This window comes from Gorilla gorilla, chromosome 16 (genome assembly GCF_029281585.2).
Source record: "Gorilla gorilla gorilla isolate KB3781 chromosome 16, NHGRI_mGorGor1-v2.1_pri, whole genome shotgun sequence".
In the NCBI taxonomy this organism is placed as follows: domain Eukaryota; kingdom Metazoa; phylum Chordata; class Mammalia; order Primates; family Hominidae; genus Gorilla; species Gorilla gorilla.
This window is the reverse complement of record NC_073240.2, coordinates 56749430-56772363: the sequence shown is the minus strand read 5'-3', so window position 1 is coordinate 56772363 and position 22934 is coordinate 56749430. Positions and strand designations below refer to the sequence as shown.

General features: G+C 37.5%; 1 protein-coding gene across 2 annotated transcripts in view; it reads left to right on the top strand.

The window, feature by feature from the left end:
* The window catches only part of NEDD4 (NEDD4 E3 ubiquitin protein ligase), a 171187-nt gene that overhangs the window by 12482 nt on the left and 135771 nt on the right, over positions 1-22934 (top strand). For both annotated transcript variants that reach the window (XM_055363995.2, XM_019011283.4), the window contains exon 2: positions 12736-12809. In XM_055363995.2, coding sequence (XP_055219970.1) covers positions 12736-12809 — 74 coding nt within the window. The remainder of the gene's footprint in view (positions 1-12735; positions 12810-22934) is intronic.

Genomic DNA, 22934 nt, shown 5'->3' with positions numbered 1-22934 from the left:
ATAACTATTTTTATTTTTGCATATTTCCTTCTAATCTTTCTGTGTGTGTTTTTACAGTTGTCGTAGATTTCAGCATTCTTATTTTTTCAATTAATATAAATATTCTGTTATAATAATAATTACTTTTTGAATGGCTTCAAAGGATTCTGCCCAGATGATATAGGATTTTAATAGTGAACTAGTAAGGGAATCCAGCTTGTATAAAAACTCAGAGATAAATAAAAATGGGGTATATATATATATTTTTAAATAGACTTATGAGGGTGGGGGACAACAGAGGAATGGGAGAAGGATGAAGAATAACAAAAGATAAAATCTCTCAAGACTTGTGAGAAATGGAAAGACATACAGCCCTGCGTTTTCTGTTCTTGTTTTTTTTTTTTTTTTTTGCATTGTCAAGAAATTGAAGAGCAGTTAGTAGATGTCTTCATGAATTGTGGAGAAAATCTCAGCCTTAAGAAGCTACCTTTTAATTATTGACGCTGCCCGCATAGATAACACATTACATCACATTACCAATTTGTTTCTCCTTGTCATTCAAAAAAGCCACATCTCTTTGCCTGTAATTTGCAAGTTTCTATTTTATTTTCAAAAAACAATAAAGCTCTCTTTACTCATGAGTTTGGAAGAGGGAAGTTTCAAGCTTTAGTGAAGAGCCCTGGTCTGGTATAATTTTGTCCCTGTTTTGATTACGGAAAAGGTGTTTAACTTTTGTTACTTTTTTACTTATTTAAGCACTATCCAGATTTCTGTTAATAGTACTCAGGATCAGAATTCTAAAATTATTGAAGAGATTTTTCTATAGTTGTAGCATTTATGCTGCTTTCCCTCCTTTTCAAATGTGAGAGATTACAATCTCAACACATGAAAGTGATGGAAAAGACTAATTTGACAATTCTCTAGAATAAAATCATAAAATGAAGTTAAAACCAATGCAAATATTAAAATAAATGGCACCTAATTTTGAAAGAAGTTTTTAATCAGTATAGCTTATCAATTAATCTTAGCATTTAAAATAACTAGTTCTGATTTTTGTGTTGGGAAATGCAAGGAGAAAGGTTAAAAGTTAAATGTATCTGGGGTAGCTGTGTTATTTATAATTCCCCTGGAATTGTTTTTGATTAATGCTTGTTACATTTTCCCCATGAGGCTGGGGAGTGTTTCAGTCAAGGCTAACATGGATGGTTTTTAATATCAGGAGCTCTACAAATATGGATTAACTTTTTAGAGATATATGGTAATCTCTTTTCTCAGTTAAGATCATATAAATTACAACTGCTACCTGAACTTAGAAAAAATAAGATAAGTAACATTATTTGCTGTTGTCACTTTCAATTATACTTTACCACTTGAGAGAAATTGTACTTGTTAATTAAGTCATCACAGAAGAGATTTTTAATTGGCAGAATTCAGTTTTGGAGATTCCTACCTATGTAACGTAGTATGGCTACTTTCCAGTAAACTGGTATAGTGAGAATTTGACCATCAGGGCCCATGGAATATTTCAGTTGGCCTATTTATTCAGTGACCTTCCAGAAAAAAAGGATAATCTTTTTAAATTAAAAAAAAACAAGATTAAATAAAATCTCCCATTTTTGTGAATCCCTCCCGTCAGAAAACTGAAATTTCCTCTCTGGTTTTCAATTCCATCTTTATTTCTGATACCTGAGGATTTCCCTTCTTTCTTGAAAGATCAGCTATATATTTAATTTTATTTGGTGATGGGAGAAAGTTGTTTTTATCTAGCATCTCCAGTCAGAGTTTTTTTTGTTGTGTTAATTTACCATATGGATTTTAGAATTAGTAGAATATTTACAGTCATGCATTGCTTAACAACGGATACATTCTGAGAAATGTTGTCATTAGGCAATTTCATCATTGTGCAAATGTCATAGAGTGTAGTTACACAAACCTAGAAAGTATAGCCTACTACACACCTAGGCTGTGTGATATAGCCTATTCTTCCTAGTCTACAAACCTTTACAGCATGATACTGTACTGAATACTGTATGCATTAGTAATACAATGTAAATATTGTGTACCAAAACATAGAAAAGGTAAAGTAAAAATGTGGTATTTTATGGGACCACCATCATATATGCTGTCCATCATTGGCCAAAATATCATTCTGCAGCCATGACTATCTTATTTAGCAAGGCCTCCTGGAACAGGGATGTTTGTAAGTCTTTAGAAGAAAGAAGGTTAAAATAAATAATCTATGATATGCATATTTTCTCCCACTCAGACTTCTTCTGAGAAAGGCATACAAGCTACTGCTTGCCAGTGGAATCATTTTAGAATAGAATCAGTTAATTTGCTATCTCTTGTGCTATAATATTTCATATTTGTTTATCTTTTAAAATTTTAAAAATGTTGACTAGGCGCGGTGGCTCACACCTGTAATCCCAGCACTTCGGGAGGCCGAGGCGGGTGGATCAGGAGGTCAGGAGATCGAGACCATCCTTGCTAACACGGTGAAACCCCGTCTGTACTAAAAATACAAAAAAAAAATTAGCCGGGCGTGGTGGCGGGCGCCTGTAGTCCCAGCTCTTGGGGAGGCGAGGCAGGAGAACGGCATGAGCCTGGGAGGCAGAGCTTGCAGTGAAGTGAGATTGCACCACTGCACTCCAGCCTGGGCTACAGAGCGAGCCTCCGTCTCAAAAAAAAAAAAAAAAAATTTCGCCCAGATTGGATAAGGGTACCCCTTTTGCCACATTCTTGCCAGCATTTGTTATTGCCCATCTTTTGGATAAGAGCCATTTTAACTGGGGTGAGATGATATCTCATTGTAGTTTTGATTTGCACTTCCCTGATGATCAGTGATTTGAGCACCTTTTCAAATACTTGTTTTCCATTTGTATGTCTTCTTTTGAGAAATACCTATTCAGATCTTTTGCCCATTTTAATATCAGATTATTGGAGTTTTTCCTATTGAGTTGTTTGAGCTTCATATATTTTCTAGTGATTAGTCTCTTGTTGGATAGTTTGCAAATATTTTCTCCCATTCTGTGTTCTGTCTCCTAACTTTGTTGATTGTTTCCTTTGCTATACAGGAGCTTTTTAAGTTGATGTGATCCAGTTTGTCCAGTTATGCTTTGGTTGCCTGTGCTTTTGGGTATTACGCAAGAAAGTTTTGCCTAGACCAGTGTTTTGGAGAGTTTCCTCAATGTTTTGATTTTTGTATATGACAAGAGATAGGGGTCTAGTTTGATTCTTCTACATATGGATATCCAGTTTTCCCAGCACCATTTATTGAATAGACTGTCCTTTCCCCATTGTGTGTTCATGGCACCTTTGTCAAAAAGGAGTTCACTATAGATATATAGATTTACTTCTGGGTTCTCTACTCTGTTCCATTGGTTTGTATATCTGTTTTTATGCCAATACCATGTTGTGTTGGATACTATAACTCTGTAGTATAATTTGAAGTCCAGTAATTAATTTGACTCCATTTTGTTCTTTTTGCTCAAGATGACTTTGGCTAGTCTGGGTCTTTTGTGATTCCATATATTTTAGGATTGTTTTTTCTGTTTCTGTGAAGTATGTCATTGGTATTGTGATAGGAGTTGCATTGAATCTGTAGCTTGCTTTGGGTAGTATGGACATTTTAACAATATTGATTGTTCCAATCCATGAACATGGAATATTTTTCCCTTTTGTTTTTTTTTTGGTGTCGTCTTCTATCTCTTTCATCTATAGTTTTCATTGTAGAGCGCTCTCACTTCTTTGGTTAAGTTTAATCCTAGTTGTTTAATTTTATTTGTAGGGATTGTAACTGGGAGTTACATTCTTGATTTCTTTTTCAGATTGTTCACTGTTGGCATATAGAAATGCTACTGATTTAATACCTTGTTTCTTAAATTAAAATAAATGCTACTGATTTTTTGTGTATTGATTTTGTATCCTGCAACTTTACTGAATGTGCTTATCAGTTCTAATAGCTTTTGGGTGGAGTCTTTAGGTTTTCCAAATATAAGTTCATATCATTCTCAAATAAGAACAATTTGATGTCTTCCTTTCTAATTTAGCTTCCCTTTCTTTTTCTTATCTGATTTCTCTAGCTAGGACTTCCAGTACTATATTCAATAATAGTGGTAAAAGTGGGCGGCCGGGCACAGTGGCACACGCCTGTAATCCCAGCACTTTGAGAGGCCGAGGTGGGTGGATTGCCTGAGGTCAGGAGTTCGAGACCAGCCTGGCTAACGTGGTGAAACCCTGTCTCTACTAAAAATACAAAAATTACCCGGGTGTGGTAGCGCACACCTGTAGTCCCAGCTAGTCGGGAGGCTGAGGCAGGAGAATTGTTTGAACCTGGGAGGCAGAGGTTGCAGTGAGCTGAGATCGTGCCACTGCACTCCAGCCTGGGTGACAGCAAGACTCCATCTCAAAAAAAAAAAAAAAAAAAAAAGAAAAAGAAAAAGAAATGGACATCCTTATCTTGTTCCAGATCATAGAGGAAAGGCTTTCAGTTTCTCCCCATTTACCATGGCACTAGCTGTGGGTCTGTCATATATGGCTTTTATTGTGTTGAGCTATGTTCCATCTATAGTCAGGTTTTTGAGGGGTTTTTTTTTTATCAGGAAGAGATGTTGAAATTTATCAAATACTTTTTCAGTATCAGTTGAAATGATCATATGGGTTTTGTCCTCCATTCTGTTGATATGACGTTTGACTTTCATTTGTGTATGTTGAACCATCCTTTCATCCCTGATATGAATCCCACTTGGTCACGATGAATGATTTTTTTTCAATGTGTTGTCAAATTTGGTTTGCTAGTATTTTATTACGGATTTTTGCATCAATGTTTATCAGAGATATTGGCCTTTAGTTTTCTTTTTTCAATGGATCTTTGTCTGGTTTTGATATCAGAGTAATACTGGCCTTATAGAATCAGTATGGAAAGTATTCCTCCTCCTCTATTTTTTGAAATAGTTTGAGTAGGATTGGTATTAATTCTTCTTTAAATATTTGGTAGAATTTGGCAGTGAAGCCATCAGGTCCTAGGCTTCTCTTTGCTGGGAGACTTTGCTACAGCTTCAACCTCATTATTTGTTACTGGTCTTTTTATGTTTTGGATTTCTTCATGGTTCAATCTTGGAAGGTTGTATGTGTATAGGAATTTATCCATTTCCTTTAGGTTTTATAATTTATTGGCATATAGTTGTTCCCAGTAGTCTCTAATGATCCTTTGAGTTTCTGTGGTGTCACTTGTAATGTCTCCTTTTTCATCTGTGATTTTATTTATTTGGGCCTTCTCTCCTTAGTCTAGTTAAAGTTTTGTCTATTTTGTTTATCTTTTCAAAACACCAACATTTCATTTTGTTGATTCTTTGTATTATATTCTTTGTTTCAATTTCATTTATTTCTGCTCTGATCTTTATTATTTCTTTTCTTCTACTAATTTTGGAGTTGGTTTGCTCTTGCTTTTCTAATTCTTTAAGATGCATAGCTAGGTTTTTTTTTTTTTGAAGTTTTTCTACTTTTTCATGTAGGTACTTATAGCTATAAGCTTCTCTTTTATACTGCTTTTGCTCTATTCCATAGGTTTGCTATGTTGTGTTTCCATTATTATTTGTTTCAAGAAATTATTTAATATCCTTCTTAGTTTTTTCATTGATCTGCCGATCATTCAGGAGCATACTGTTTAATTTCCATTTGTTTGTATTATTTCCAAGTTCCTCTTGTTATTGATTTCTAGTGTTATTCCATTGTAGTCAGAGAAGATACTTTTAAGATTTTAATTTTTTAAATTTTTTTCTTTTTCAAGACAGGGCTACTCTGTTCACCAGGCTGGATTGCAGTGGCACAGTCATGGCTCCCTGCAGCCTCAACTCTTGGGCTCAAGTGATCCTCCCACCTCAGCCTCCTGATGAGCTGGGAGTACCACTCTGCCTGTTTTGTTGTTGTTGTTTTTTTGTTTGTTTTTAAGAGATAGGGTCTGACTGTGTTGCCCAGGTTGGTTTCAAACTCCTGGGCCCAAGAAGTCCTCCCATCTTGGCGTCCCAAAGTGTTGGAATTACAGGCATGAACGATTGTGCCTAGCTGAATTTTTAAAGACTTCTTTTGTGGCTGACATATGGTTTATCCTTGAGAGTGATCCATATGCCAAGGAGAAGAATATGTATTATGCAGCCATTGGATGAAATGTTCTGTAACTATCTATTAGGTCCATTTGGTTTACAGTGCAGATTAAGTCCAACATTTCTTTGTTGGTTTTCTGTCTGAATGATCTATCCAATGCTGAAAGTGGGATGTTGAAATTTCCAACTATTACTATATTGAAGTCTAGCTGACTCTTTGACTTTAACAATATTTGCTTTATATAACTGGGTATTTCAGTGTTGGATGCATATGTATTTACAATTGTTGTATCTTGTTGAAATGATCCCTTTATCATTGTGTAATAACCTTTTTTGTCTCTTTTTTTAGTTTTTGTATTGAAATCTATTTGATCTGATATAGCTATTCCTGCTCTTTTTGGTTTTCATTGGCATGGAATATTTTCTGTGTCCCTTTATTTTCAGTCTGTGTGTGTCTTTATAGGTGAAGTGTGTTTCTTGTATGCAACAGATTGTTGGGTACTGTTTTGTTAATCCATCAACCACTCTATGTCTTTTGATTGGAGAGTTTAGTTCACTTACATTCATTGTTATTATTGATAAGTAAGGACTTCTGCCATTTTTAATTTGTTTTCTGGTTGTTTTGTGGTCCTTTTTGTGAAAGTGTTTTCTTTAGTGGTATGCTTTAATTTCTTGGTTGATCTATTGTATGTCTGTTGTAGATTTTTTAACTTGATGTTACATGAGGGTTGTAATTAACATCTTACAATGCATTATTTTAAACTGATGACAGTTTAACTCTGATTGCAAAAACAAACAGGAAAGGAGAAAACTAATAAAAACTCTACACTTTATCCTCCTTGCTTTTTAACTTTTTATTGTTTCTATTTTTGTCTTATTATATTGTCTATGTCTTTAGAAATTGTTGTAGTTATTATTTTTGATAGGTTCATCTTTTAGTCTTTCTGCTCAAGATATGAGTTTACACACCACAATTACAGTGATATAATATTCTGTATTTGTCTGTGTATTTACTGTTACCTGTGAATTTTGTACCTTCAGATGATTTCTTATCGCTTATTAATATTCTTTTCTTTTAGACTGTGGGACACCCTTTAGCATTTCTTGAAGGCTAGGTCTGATGTTGATTAAATCCCTCAGCTTTTGTTTGTCCAGGAAAGTCTTTATTTCTCCTTTATGCTTGAAGGGTATTTTCACCGGATATACTATTCTACAATAAAAATGTTTTCCTTCAGCACTTTAAATAAATCATGCCACTGTCTCCTGCCTATTAGGTGTCCACTCAGAAACCTGCTGCCAGATGTATTGGAGCTGCTTTGTTTTTTGTTTTGTTTTGTTTTGTTTTTAATTTTCTCTTGCTGCTTCTAAGATCCATTCTTTATCTCTGGCCTTTGGGAGTTTGGTTACTAAATGTCTTAAGGTAGTCTTCTTTGGGTTAAATCTGCTTGATATTCTATAACCTTCCTGTGCCTGAATATTGATATCTTTCTCTAGGCTTAGAAAGTTCTTTGTTATTATTTCTCTGAATAAACTTTCTACCCCAATCTGTCTTGCTACCTCCTCTTTAAAGCTAATAAGTCTTTTTTTTTTGAGACGGAGTCTCACCGTGTTGCCCAGGCTGGAGTGCAGTGGCGCAGTCTCTGCTGACTGCAGCCTCTGCCTCCCAGATTCAAGCATTTCTCCTGCCTCAGCCTCCTGAGTAGCTGGGATTACAGATGCATGCTGCCACGCTTGGCTAATTTTTGTATTTTTGGTGGAGATGGGGTTTAACCATGTTGGACAGACTAGTCTCGAACTCCTGACCTCAAGAGATCCACTCGCCTCGGCCTCCCAAAGTGCTGGGATTACAGGCATGAGCCACCATGCCCAGCCCAATAACTCTTAACTTTGCCCTTTTGAGGCTATTTTCTAGATCCTGTAGGCATGCTTTGTTACTTTTATTCTTTTTTTATTTTTACACCTCTGACGGTATATTTTCAAATAACCTGTCTTCAAGCTCGCTAATTCTTTCTTCTGCGTGATCAATTCTGCCATTGAGAGATTCTGAGGCATTCTTTAGTTTGCCAATTAATTTTTTCAACTCCAGAATTCTGCTTGATTCTTTATAAGAATCAAAGAGGTTTTTAATCTCTTTGTTAAATTTATTTGATAGGATCCTGAGATCCTTCTTTGAGTTTTCTTGTATTTCATTGAGCTTCCTCAAAACAGCTCTTTTGATTTATCTGAGAGTTCACGTATCTCTGTCCCTCTGGAATTGGTCACTGGTGCCCTATTTAGTTTGTTTGGTGAGATCATGTTGTCCTGGATGATGTTGATGCTTGTGGATGTTCACTAATGTCTGAACATTAAAGAGTTAGGTATTTATTCTAATCTTCACAGTCTGGGCTGGTTTGTACCCATCCTTCTTGAGAAGGCTTTCCAAGTATTCAGAGGGAATCTTAAGTCTTTGGTCACTGAAGCCATATGTGAGCATATTAGGAGATACCCCAAGGCCAGTAATGATGTGACTCTTGTAGTCTCATAGAGGCACCAACTTGCTGGTCTTGGGTAAGATCTGGGAGAATTCCCTGGATTACCAGGCAGAGACTCTTGTTCTCTTCTCTTGTTTTCCCCCAACCAATTGGAGTCTCTCCCTCTCTCTGTCTCTCTCTCTGTTCTGAGCTGCCTGGAGTTGGCAGAAGGGTGACACAGTCCTGTGGCCACCATCACTGGGACTGTGTTGGGTCACACCTGAAGCCAACACAGTACTGGATTTTGCCTAAGGCTTGTGGTGACTATTTCCTGGCTACCGCTTGTGTTTATTTAAGACCCAATGGCTCTTCAGTCAGCAGGAGATGAATTTGCCAGGACTGGGTCTTTCTCTTCAGTGCAGTAGGTTCCCTTCTGGCCCACGGTGGGTCTAGAAATGCTGTCCAGGAGTTGGGGCCTGGGATTAGGGACTTTAGGAATCTGCTTGGTGCTTTATTTCATTGGGGCTGTCATGGTATCCAGGTTATAAGACAAAGTCCTTTTTATTCTTCCCTTTGATTTTCTCAAGCAGACAGAGTCTCTGCCCATGGCCACCACTGCCCCAGACCTGTGGCTACTATAGTCTGGCTACTGCTGATATTTATTAAGGGCCCAAGGTCTCTTTAATCAGTAGATGGTGAGTCCTGCCAGGCCTGGGTCTCTCCCTTTAGGGCAGTGGGTTTCCTTCTGGCCCAGAGTGGGTCTAGAAATGCCCTCTCGGAGCTAAGGCCAGGAATCAGTGACTTTAGGAGTCTGATTGGTGCTTTATTTTACTGTGACTGAGCTGGTACCCAAGTTGCAGACAATTTTTTTTTTTTACTTTTCCCTCTCCTTTCCTTAAGCAGGAGTCTCCCTGTGGCCGCCACAGCTGGGAATGTGTTGGATCACACCCGAAGTCAGCATAATACTGAGTCTTGCCCAAGGCCTGTGGCAACTGCTGCCTGGCTACCCCTGATGTGTATTCAAGGCCCAAGAGATCTTTAGTCAGCAGGTAGTGAAATCTGGCAGGACTGGGTCTTTTCCTTCAGGGTGGCGGGTTCCCCTCTGGCCCAGGATGGGTCTAGAAATGTCTGGGAGTTATGACCTAGAATGGGGGCTTCAGGACTCTGGTTTCTGCTTTATTTTATTGTGGGTGTGCTGGTATCCAAGTTGGAGAACATAGTCTCCTCTACTCTTACCTCTCCTCCTGGAGCTATGAACTGTGCTGTCTGAAGTTGGAGGAGGGGTGACACAAGCACACCCTTGGCCGCCCCATCTGATGTCTCACTGGTTCATGTGCATCCCAAATCTACTGGCTCCAAGCCCAGCACAGTACCAGGACTTGCTCAGGGACTGCAGTCCTTATGGTCTAGACTGCCTTTTAAGTTTATTTAGGATCTCGGAGTGCTTTAGCCTACAGGGGCAAGGCTTGCCCAAACTTAGCCTTAAACTGCTGGGATGGATGATTCCCCTCTGGCTGAGGCTGGTCTAAATACTCCCTCCATGGGTGCCAGCTGACTTCTGCCCTCTGTTGCCTTCCACTGCGACAGGGCAGCACTGAGTTCCAATGCAAAGTCCCACAATCACTTTGCCCTTCGTCCCGCAAAGGCATAGATTCTCTCTCAGCCACCACACTGCACTGCCAGGGCATGTGGGAGGGGTGGTGTGGGCAATTCAAGACTGTCTTTCCTACCCTCTTCAGTGCCTCTTTCCTTGATATGATGTTGAAACTAGGTACTGTGATCAGTCACCTGATTTTTGGTTCTTACGTAGGTGCTTTCTTATTAGAATAATTGTTTAATTTGATGTTCCTTGGTGGGGACTCTCACTGGAGGGTTCTAATGAGCCATCTTGCTCCGCTTCCTCCTCCATATTTGTTGATCTTAAAAAATGCTCCTGTAAATACTGTTGTACTTAAGTCCTTGTGTACATAGATGTACATTTATCTAGGGAAACATCTAAAAATACAGTTCCTGGGTTTTTGTTTTAGAACTTTAGTAAGTATGTCAAACATCTCTTTAGAATGATCCATCAATTTACACTCCCACCAACAGTGCATTAGAGCTCTTTCTGCTGACTGGTGAGATTATCTTTTCATGTATTTCTTAGCCATTCTATATGGTATCTTGTACTAGGTTAATTATATCTTACATATTGATTTTTAGGAGTTATTCACATATTCTGGATAATTATCATTTGTCTCAATGATGTATATTTTAGATACTTCTGTAGATATTTTAGATATGTCTACAGGAAGAAGTATCTAAAATATCCCCTTGTTTTTTTCATTTTGCACATGATATTTTTTCTCATACTAAAGGTATATAATTTTATTATTGTGGAATTTAATAATTTTTGCCATTAAGATTTTATTTTTTAAATCTTTCCAAATGCTACAGAACTATTCTAAAATTGTAAATGAACTTTTAAAACTTTCTTTTCACTTTTATACTTTATCTGGAATTTGGTTTTATATTGTAGTATAAGATAGTGATTGAATGTTATTGTTTACTTCTTTACTCATTTTTACTCCTCTCTATGAATTTTGGAATTATTTGTAAAGATCCATGAAAAAATTTGAAGGGAGAGTGGGAATAGTATTAAATTTATAGATTACTTTGGAGAAAAAAGATAATATTAAATATTTTCACACATAAACATAGTGGATTTCTCCATTTATTGAAGGCTTCTTTACATTCTTCAATATTTTATACATTTTTTAAAATAAGGTCTTGCTCTGTCACCCAGGCTGGAGTGCAGTGGTGTTCATAGCTCACTGTTACCTCAAATTCAGGCAATCCTCCTGCCTCAACCTCTCTAGTAGCTGGGATTACAGACACAAGTTATCATGCCTGGCTTATTTTTTGGAGGGATGGGGTCTTGTTATATTGCCTAAGCTGGTCTTGAACTCCTGGGCTCAAGCAGTTTTCTCACGTTGGCCACCCAAAGTGCTATGACTATAGGTGTGTGCCGGCATAACTAGCAGTATTTTATAATGTTATCTATGAAGGTTTTTTATATTTCTTATTAATTTTATTTCTGTTCTAATAGTTTTGTAACTTGTGAATTTTTAAAAAAATATGCATAATGTTTTATAATATTTTCTTACCTTTTTATTTTGAATAATTTCAAACCTACAGAACCGTTAAAAGAGTAATATAAGTAGTACAGTATACACCTGTATACCCAAGAACTAGATCCACAAATTGGTAACATTTTGCTTATTCCCCTTTATTTGTATACACACACATACACACACACACACACACACACACACAGCATAGTTATGTTCAATTTTTTATTTGCTAAGTTATTTGAAAATAAGTTGCAAGCTTTATGATACTTTATCCCTAAGCATTTCAATATGTGTCTCTTAAATCTAAGACACTCTTTATAAAACCTCCATGCCATCATATCAAAGATATTTAATATTTGATACATTACAATATCCACACATTATTATATACTCTGTTGTCTGTTGAATGGGATTTAAAAAATAACCTTTTCTAAGTAGTTACTACAAATTATTATGGGCTGGGTGCAGTGTCTCACACCTGTAATCTCAACATTTTAGGAGGCTGAGGCAGGCAGATCACCTGAGCTCAGGAGTTCGAGACAGCCCAGCCAACGGTGAAACCCTGTCTCTACTAAAAATAGAAAAATCATCTGGGCATGGTGGCGCATGCCTGTAATCTCAGCTACTCAGGAGGTTGAGGCATGAGAATCACTTGAACCCGGGAGGCAGAGGTTACAGTGAGCCAGGATCACAACACGGCACTCCAGCCTGGGCAACAGAGTGAGACTCTGTCTCAAAAAAAAACCAAAAGCCAAATGGTTATGAACTTTCGATTTTGTGTACATATATAGCAATAATTGGAAATTCCTATTAGTTGCAATACTTTGGCTTTAGATTTTCTTGAGCGCAGCGATAAATTCTTATTCAGTGTAATAAGTTGACTCAGGTTTTTGCTTATCTTTGTAAATAATCAGGTCATCTACAAATAATTTTCTTTTTTTCCTGTGTAACTTTTAATAAAATTAATTATTGAAAAAGATTCTTCAATTAATTTTAATATCCTAATTACTTTATTTGATATATTTTTTAAAAGATTGTGTCTTAGTTAACTTATAAGTATATGAAAATGAAATCTAAATTTTTGTATTTTAGGAAAATTCACGAATTGTGAGAGTAAGAGTTATAGCCGGAATAGGCCTTGCCAAGAAGGATATATTGGGAGCTAGGTAAGTATATCAATTTGGATTATAATTTTAAAACTTTGCATTTGTTAATTAGTTTTTTCCAAACTTTGGTTAAATTAAAAATCAAATAGTATTAGCAAATTGTTGTGGAAAGTATAATAATAATATTACCAGTTGGTGGTTTACTAAATCTCTTGGTATCTGAATTACTAAATTTGTGAAATTAGGCAGAAGTACAAATGATAGCAATAGTCACAAGATACATTATTGAGCTCTGCTTCTGGAAATTTGCAAAATTCTAACAGACTAATCCTTTAGCAGATAACAACCATAAACTCTGGACTTAATACAAAAAGCAGCAACCTGAAGGCAGTGGAGAGTGAACAGAGCAGGCAGATTCTGGTGGGGAGTTCATGTTTGGAAGAAGGGAATTGTACTGAGTGAGTTCCTGATATTATGAATTGGTCTGAGGGCAGGTAGAATCAGAACCTGGAAAAATTGTAGTCTTCATGGCCTGGGAAAATAGCAGAATCCAAACTTTGGTTCAATTAAAAATCAGATAAGGCCAGGCATGGTGGCTCATGCCTGTAATCTTAGTACTTTGGGAGGCCGAGGCAGGCGGATCAGTGGAGGGTCAGGAGTTTGAGACCAGCCTGACCAACATGGTGAAACCCTGTCTCTACTAAAAATACAAAAATTATCCAGAAATCGCTTGAACCCGTGAGGTGGAGGTTGCAGCGAGCCAAGATTGTGCCACTGCACTCCAGCCTGGGCAACAGAGTGAGCCTCTGTCTCAAAAACAAAAATACATACAAACATGCATACATACATACATACATACATACCAAATAGTATTAGTAAGTTGTTGTGGAAAGTAGAATAATATTTCCAATTGTTGATTTACTGAATCTCTGAATCTGAAGAAAACATGGCAGTGGTAAGGATTCTGGAAGAGAGAGAGCTGAAGAGCTCAGCAACTCATCTGAAGACAAAAGATCTGAACAGAGATCACAGTCACTGCCTAAGAAACGGGGTTTGGGAGACTGAGGCAGACAGATTGCTTGAGCTCAGGAGTTTGAGACCAGCCTGGGCAATGTGGTGAAACCTGTCTCTACAAAAAGTACAAAAAATCAGCTGGGCATGGTGGCTCATGCCTGTACTCCCGGCTACATGGGTGACTGAGTCAGGAGGATTGCTTGAGTCTGGGTGGTTGAGGCTGCAGTGAGCCAAGATTGTGCCAATGCACTCCAGCCTGGGTGACAAAGTGAGACCGTGTCTCAAAAAACAAACAAACAAAAACAGGATTTGTGGCTCTTGTCCAAACAGGATGATTAGTTGCATGATAGTCTTATTATGTTTAGTGTTGCTATAACAGAATACCTAAGACTGTGTATTTTGTAAAGAAAAGAGGTTGATTTGGTGAGTGGAAAGTACAAGACCGGGCCTTTGCATCTAGTGAGGGCCTCAGGCTGCTTCAAGTCATGACAGAAACGGGAAGGGGACCTAGCGTACACAAAGAAATCACATAGCAAGAGTGGAAGCAAGGGGGAGGTGTGCCAGCCTCTTTTTGACAAATCGAGAGGAACAAATAGAATGAGAACTCACTCACTTCCGAGGGAGGGCATTAATCTATTCAGGAGGGATTTGCTCCCATGACCCTAATACCTGCAACCGAGACCCATCTTTCAATATTCCCACATTGGAAATCAAATTTCAACATGCGGTTTGGAGGATACAAATATCCAAACCATAGAATGATAAGCAGACACATACACACACACACACACAGACACACACACACACACACACCAGCAGCAAAATTCAGTCTCCAAAACTTAACATTTATAATATATGTCCAGGATATAATGCAAAATTACTTATCTAAAAAGAACCAGGAAAATGGAAGGCATTTTTAGTAGAGAAAAGAAAATATGGCCACAATAAATTTTAAAAATATGAAATGAAATGGAAACCATAAAAAAATGAAAATTCCAGGAGTGAAAAATACAGCATTTGAAATTAAAATTGTTGGGTAGATTTGTCAGCCAAATGGAGAAGAGGAAAGATTAACTGAACTTAAAGATAGATCAGTAGAAATTGTTACCCAGTTGGAAGATGAGAGAGATGAGAGAGACAAAGATTGGAGAAAAACAACAACAACCACAACAGAGCCTTGAGGATTTGTTAGCTAATATATAAAAGTCTAACATGGATATCATTATATAATATCTTACAGTCTAACACAGAAAGGGGAGGGAAAAGAAGAAGGCACAATATTTTTTGAATAAATATTGGCCAAGTTTTTTTCCAATTTGATTAAATTTATGTAGCATTAAAAAACACCAAGCAGGATAATAAACATTAAGAACACAGTGAAGTGCATAATAGTCAAACTGTTGAAAGCCAAGTCAAGAAAAATCTTGACAAAAAGAGAAAAATATGACACTTTATATATGGGGGAACTACAGTTCAATTAATTACTGACTTCCTACCCAAAACTACAGAGACCAGGAGAAAATGGAACAATAAAATAACAACCATCAATCCATAATTTTATATTCAGTGAAAATATCCTTTAAGGAAGATGACAAAATAACATTTTCCAAAAAAAGACACCTAGAGAATTCATCATTGGCAGACTTGTGCTGTAAGATATCTTAAAGAAAGTCCTTTCAGCTGAAGAAAATTGAAACCAGATAGACACTCAGGTCCTTAGAAAGGAATAAAGAGTATCAAAAATAGTAAATATCTGGGAATATACAAAACATGTTTTGCTTTTATCATCATACCTTTTTAAAATAAAACATATGCCTGTTGAAATCACAACTTAAAACATTGTTTTGTAGGATTTATATTGTTTGTGAATGGAATACATAAAACAACTATAACATAAAGGATGGAGCAGGTATAAGTTATAGACCTATTTGGTAGAATGGTACAATACTAAGTATAAGTTGAATAAAAGATTAATGATGTATATTGTAATATCCAGAGAAACCAATAAAAAATAATGCAAAGAATTATAGATAAAAAACAGTAGAAATTTTAAAATGAAGTTGTTGAAAAACTAAATAAAAAAACCAGGAACTTGAGCCCAGAGGTTCAAGACCAGCCTGGGCAACAAAGTGGGACCCTGTCACTACAAAAAGTCAAAAAATTAGCCAGGTGTGGTTGTATGCATCTGTGGTCCCAGCTACAAAGGAGGCTGAGGTTGGAGGATCGCTGGAGCCCAGGAGGTCAAGGCTCCAATGAGCCATGATTATGCCACTGCACTCCAGCCTAGGCGACAGAGTGAGATCCTGTCTCAAAAAAAAAAAAAAAAAGAGTGCCAGAAAAGGAGAAACAAATGATTAAAAAAAGTAACGGAGGCCAGTTGTGGTAGCTCATGCCTGTAATCCTAGCACTTAGGGAGGCTGAGGCCGGTGGATCACCTGAGGACAGGAATTTGAGACCAGCCTGGCCAACATGGTGAAATCCCATCTCTACTAAGATACAAAATTAGCTGGGTATGGTGGCGCGTGTCTGTAATCCCAGCTACTCAGGAGGCTGAGGCAGGAGAATCAGTTGAACCCAAGAGGCAGAGGTTCACAGTGAGCTGTGATCACACCATTGCACTCCAGCCTGGGCAAAAGAGCTAAACATCAAAAAAATAAAATAAAATAAATAAAAGCCAGAAAAGGAGGAACAAATGAACAAAAAAAGTAAAAGAGGCTGGTTGCGGTGGCTCACCCTTATAATCCCAACACTTTGGGAGGCTAAGGCGGGTGGATCACCTGAGGTCAGGAGTTCGAGAGTAGCCTGGCAACATGGTGAAACCCTGTCTCTACTAAAAATACAAATATTAGCTGGGTGTGGTGGTAGGCATCTGTAATCCCAGCTACTCAGGAGGCTGAGGCAGGAGAATTGCTTGAACCTGGGAGATGGAGGTTGCAGTGAGCCAAGATTATGCCACTGCACTTCAGCCTGGATGACAAGAGTGAAACTCCATCTCAAAAACAAACAAAAAAACAACGTAAAGGGCAGTGACAATGGAAAACAAACAATAAACCTGGTAGACTAAATCCAATCATATCAATAATTACAAGGAACATTAATGGATTAAAACAAATATGAGACAGACGTTGTTAGGATAAATTAAAAAACAAGACCCAACTATATACTGTCTTACCTGATGCACTTAAAGTATAAAGACATAGCTAAGTTGAAAGAAAGCAGACGCAAAAAGATATGCCATGCAAACAGTAAGCATAAAAAGACTGAAGTGGATATATTCGTATCTGGTAAAATAGATTTCAACACAAAAATTTTCAAATATTTCATGATGATAAAGAATAAAGTCAATCAGGAATATATAACAATCATAAATGTGTGTGTGCCTGCTAAAAGAACTTAGAAAAATATGAATCAAAATTTGATGGAATTAAAGGGGAAATTTTTAAAACTCCCACCATCATAGTTGGAGGCATTAACACTTTCAGCAGTTGATAAAACAACTAAATAAAAAAATCAAAAACATAAATTTAAACAATATTATGAACAACTTTGACCTAAAGAACACTATTTCTAACAACTTTCTTTTCAAATGTACATTCTTTTCAAGTGTACATGGTACATTCACCAGCACAGACCACACATGGGCTGTATTAGTTTATTGCTTCATAATAATATTACCACAAACTGGCCAGGCGCGGTGGCTCACACCTGTAATCCCAGCACTTTGGGAGGCTGAGGCGGGCGGATCACAAGGTCAGGAGATCGAGACCATCCTGGCTAACACTCTGAAACCTGTCTCTACTAAAAATACAAAAAATTATCCGGGTGTGGTGGTGGGCACCTGTAGTCCCAGCTGCTCGGGAGGCTGAGGCAGGAGAACTATATGAACCTGGGAGGCGGAGGTTGCAGTGAGCCAAGATGGGGCCACTGCACTCCAGCCTGGGTGACAGAGTGAGACTCCGTCTCAAATAATAATAATAATAATAATAATACCACAAACTTAGTTGCTTAAAAGAACGTACATTTATTGTCTCACAGTTTCTGTGGTTCAGAAGTTCCTGCATTGTTTAGCTGGGTCCTCTGCTACAGGGTCTTGCAAAGCTGTTGTTGTATTTTTTTTCTACTTTTTTTCTAATTTTTTCTAATTTTGCAGTCTTGAAGTCTCTCACATGAAAGTGGCTGTAAACTCTAGCCCTGCCCTGATGAGACTCTAGGAATTTGGACATAGATGTTTACAGTGTGCCTTTCATGGGTATTCTTAGGCAAGTGCCCTCATGCCTAAGTGTCTGACCTATGACCAGATGTCCCTCTCACAGCAAACTTGCATATCCTGGCAGATGCTCTTATAGCTCTTGTCTGTGTCCAGTTTATTCCTACCAAAATAGCAGATAGCCACTCTCTAGGAGAATCCTGACAAAGAAGTTAGGGTCGAGTGTATCAGTCAGGTGAGACACGGGAGGCAACTCAACAAAACACATGAAATAACAGCAGTTTATTACTTACAGATGCCAGAGAGAGGAGGGCAGAATGCCTCCCAGGGCCAACAGGAAGTGGGGAGCCATCTAGGACATGCACAGTCAACTGGTGGGTGGGGAACAGGGCAAAGAGTACAAGTGACCTGTGGGCTGAGGCTTTTATTGGGGTCCAGGGCATTTTCCAAGCAGGTTTCCCTCAGGGAGTTGTAATTGGTGGGTTTAGAGCAAGTAGGCATAAATTTCATGGAGTCATGCTGTGTCTGAGAAATCAGTATTAGGGTTCTCTAGGGGGACAGAACTAATAGGATAGATGTATATATGAAGGGGAATTTAGTAGGAGAATTGACTCACATGATCACAAAGTGAAGTCCCACTATAGGCCATCTGCAAGCTGCGGAGCAAGGAAGCCAGTCCGAGTCCCAAAACCTCAAAAATAGGAAAGCCAACAATGCAGCCTTCAGTCTGTGGCCGAAGGTACAAGAGCCCCTAGCATATCACTGGTGTAAGTCCAAGAGTCCAAAAGCTGAAGAACTTGGAGTCTGATGTTCGAGGGCAGGAAGCATCCAGCACGAGAGAAAGATGAAGGCCAGAAGACTCAGCAAGTCAAGTCCTTCCACGTTCTGCCTGCTTTATTCTAGCTGCCCTGGCAGCTGATTAGATGGTGCCCACCCAGATTGAGGGTGTGTCTGCCTCTCCCAGTCCACTGATTCAAATGTTAATCTCCTTTGGCAACACCCTCACAGACACACCTAGGAACAATACTTTGCATCCTTCAGTCTAATGAAGTTGGCACTCAATATTAACCATCACAGAGAGGTGGTTACTGTGGCTTATTTCTGCAGTCCTTTGGGGGTATGGGGTCAGTGGAGCAAGTCAAGTAGGTTGAATCTAGTTGTTCCTTAGGGAGGTGGTTACCAGGAGGCAGTTGTGTAAGGTAGTTATCTGGATTGACCACATTGAGGAGCTGAGAGGAGGTAGAGAACTGGAAACTGTGCTAAGGGTGACTAAGACCTGCTTCTGGTATAAAAATGTCCAACTCAACATTCAATATGGATGCTGAGGCAACATAAAATTATAGGAATTCACTTCAGCTGTCGTTAAGGTATTGGTAGGGCTGTGGTCTTAGCTGAGGCTTGCTTAGGGAAGGATTCATTTCCAAGCTAATGTGGTTGCTGGTGGCATTCAGTTCCTTGCATGCTGCCAGTCTGAGCGTTTCCATTTCTTACTAGCTGTCAGCTGGAGGCCGTCTCAGCTTCTTGCTATTCAGCAGCTCACAAGATGGCATTTTGCTTCTTCAAAGCTAGCAAGAGTCTCCTAGCAAGATGGATTACAATCTTATGTAATGTAATCACATACTTTTTGTCACATTTGCCATAATCTGTTGGTTAGAATATATAGATCTGTCTCATGCTTAAGAGGAGAGGAACACAAAGAGCATGAATATTAGGAGGTGGGGATAATAGGAGCTGCCCTAGTGTCTGGATGCCACAATATTCTGGGCCTTAAAACAATAAACCACATTCTTTTGAAATGCACATGGTACATTAATCAACATAGACCATGTTGGGGTCCATAGGACAAGTTTCAGAGATTTTCAAAAGATTGAAATCATATAGAGGATGTTCTTTGAAAACAGTGGAATTCAATTGGAAACCAATAATATTAAGATCTAGAAAAACTGCAGATATTTGGAATTTAATTAGTATACTTCTAAATAATCTATATGTCAAAGAAGAAAACATTTTGAACTGAATGAAAATGAAAATACAGTAATATCACAATTGTGGAATGCAGCTAAAGTTATATTCAGAGGGAAGTTTATGTCTTTAAAATGCTTAACTTAGAAAAGGAGCAAGATATAAATGAATGTTTTGAGTTCTGACCTTAATAAATTAGAAAAAGAAGAGCGAATGAATTCTAAAATAAGTAGAGGGAAGAAATAATAAAGACAAGGGCCAAAATCAGTAAAAGAGGAAGTGGACAATGGTAGGAAAAAAATTATTGTAATCAAAAGCTTGTTATTTGAAGACATCAATTAAAGTTTTAAACCTCTAGCTAGAATGATCAAGAGTTAGAGAGAAGGCACTAATTACTGGTAATGAGAATGAAAACTGGGGCATTGCTATAGACCCTGTGGAAATGAAAAAGATAAAAAGAAAACATTTTGTACAATTTTGTATCAATAAAGAAGTACACACAATTTAGGTGAAGTAGATAATATTCTTGAAAGACACAGATTACAGAACTAGCCACAGAACAAATACAAAACTTTAATAGATGTTTATTATTGAAAGAAATTGAATTTGTTGTTAAAAGAAATTGAATTTGTTGTTAATTAAATTGAATTTGTCCTTCCCACAAAGAAAACTCCAGGCCCACATGGTATCACTGGATACAGCTATCAGACATTTAAGGAAAAAAAAATACAAATTCTACACAAACACGTTCAGAAAATGGAGGGCATTTCCCAACTCATTTTATTAGGCTAATATTATCTTGATCCCCAAACCAGACACAGACATCACAAGAAAACTTAAAACCAATATCCCTCAACATAGATGCAAAAATGAAATTGAACATTATGTAGCAATATATCACCAGGTAGGATTTTTCCTAGGAATGCAAGGTTTGTTTGTTCAGCATCAAAAAAATTAATCAATGCAATTCATCGTATTAATACAGTAAAGTAGAAAAAACACATGGTCATTTCACTTGGCATGGAATGTGCCTTTGACAAAATTTAACACCCAGTCATGATAAAATCTCTCAGCAAACTAACATAAAATACAAAGGTGGCTTAACATCTGAAAATTAACTGATGTAATACACTGTATTAATAGAATAAAAGAAGACAGTCATCTTTTTTTTATTATACTTTAAGTTCTAGGGTACATGTGCATAATGTGCAGGTTTGTTACATATGTATACATATGCCATGTTGGTGTGCTGCACCCATCAACTCGTCATTTACATTAGGTATATCTCGTAATGCTATCCCTCACCCCTTCCCCCACTCCACGACAGGCCCTGGTGTGTGATGTTCCCCACCCTGTGTCCAGGTGTTGTTGTTCAGTTCCCACCTATGAGTGAGAACATGCGGTGTTTGGTTTTCTGTCCTTGTGATAGTTTGCTTAGAATGATGGTTTCCAGCTTCACCCATGTCCCTGCAAAGGACATGAACTCACCCTTTTTTATGGCTGCATAGTATTCCATGGTGTATACGTGCCACATTTTCTTAATCCAGTCTATCATTGATGGACATTTGGGTTGGTTCCAAGTCTTTGCTATTGTGAATAGTGCCGTAATAAACATACATGTGCATGTGTCTTTATAGCAGCATGATTTATAATCCTTTGGGTATATACCCAGTAATGGGATGGCTGGATCAAATGGTATTTCTAGTTCTAGATCCTTGAGGAATCGCCACACTGAGAAGACAGTCATCTTAATAAAAGCAGAAAACACAACTGACACAATTCAATACCCATTCATAATAGACACTCTCTGCAAACTAGGAATAGATGGAAATGTCCTAAACCTCATCAGGGGAATCTATGAAAAAACCCAGTAGCTAACCACCTACTTAATGGTGGCAGTTTGAAGGCCCTCTACTTAACTCAGGAATAAGGCAAAGTTGTCTGCTTTCATGTTCTATCCAACATTGTACTATATATTTTAGCCATGTAGTATGGCAAAGAAAAAAAAATCATGCAGTCAAAAAGGAAGAAGTAAAACTGTCTTTATTTGCAGACAACATGGTTTGTATGTAGAAAGCCCCAAGGAATCTACAAAAAAAACTACTGGAAGAACTAATAAATGAATTTAACACCACCACAAAATGCAAAGTCAGTGTTTATATAACCCAAAATCAGTTATATTTCTGTATTCTATCATTGAGCCATTGGAAAATACAATTTAAAAACATGTTTACAATTGTATAAAAGTTAAATATTTAGAAATAAATACAACAAAAGATTTGCAAGAAATGGACACTGAAAACTATAAAACAGTGCTGAGAGAAGTCAAAGACCACATAAATCAATGGATACATATGCTGTTTTCATTAGAAGACTCAATAGTGTTAGGGTGGCATTTTTCTCCAAATTGATTAGATTTGGCACAATCCCAATAAAAATCTCAGCAAGTTTTTTCAGAGAAATTGATAAGCTGATTTCAATATTTGTATGAAAGTCAAGGCACATAGAGTAGCCAAAACAATTTCAAAAAAGAACAAAATTGGAAGACTTACATTACCCCATTTCAAGACTTGCTACACAGTTATAATAAGACAGAGTGGCAATGGCATGAGAATAGATATATTGTTCAATGGAATGGAGAGTGTAAAAATACGTGCGCATGTGTGTGTGAGAGAGTGAGAGAGAGAATATATACACATATATGTGATCAGCTACTGTTTAACAAAAAATGCTGAGGTAATTCAAGGGAAAGGGTAGTCTTTCAGTACACAGTACTAGAACAACTGGTCTGTATAGAATGAAATGAATTTTGGTCCTTACCACACATCATACAGAAAATTAGTATGAGCTAAAATGATAAAACTTCTATAGGAACACATAGGAAAAAAATCTTTGCTCTATTGGGTTACACAAAGTTTTCATGAACAGTACCAAAAAGGATGAGCCATAAAAGAAAAATGTTGAAAGGAACTTCAACACAATTAAAACTTTTCTTCTTTAAG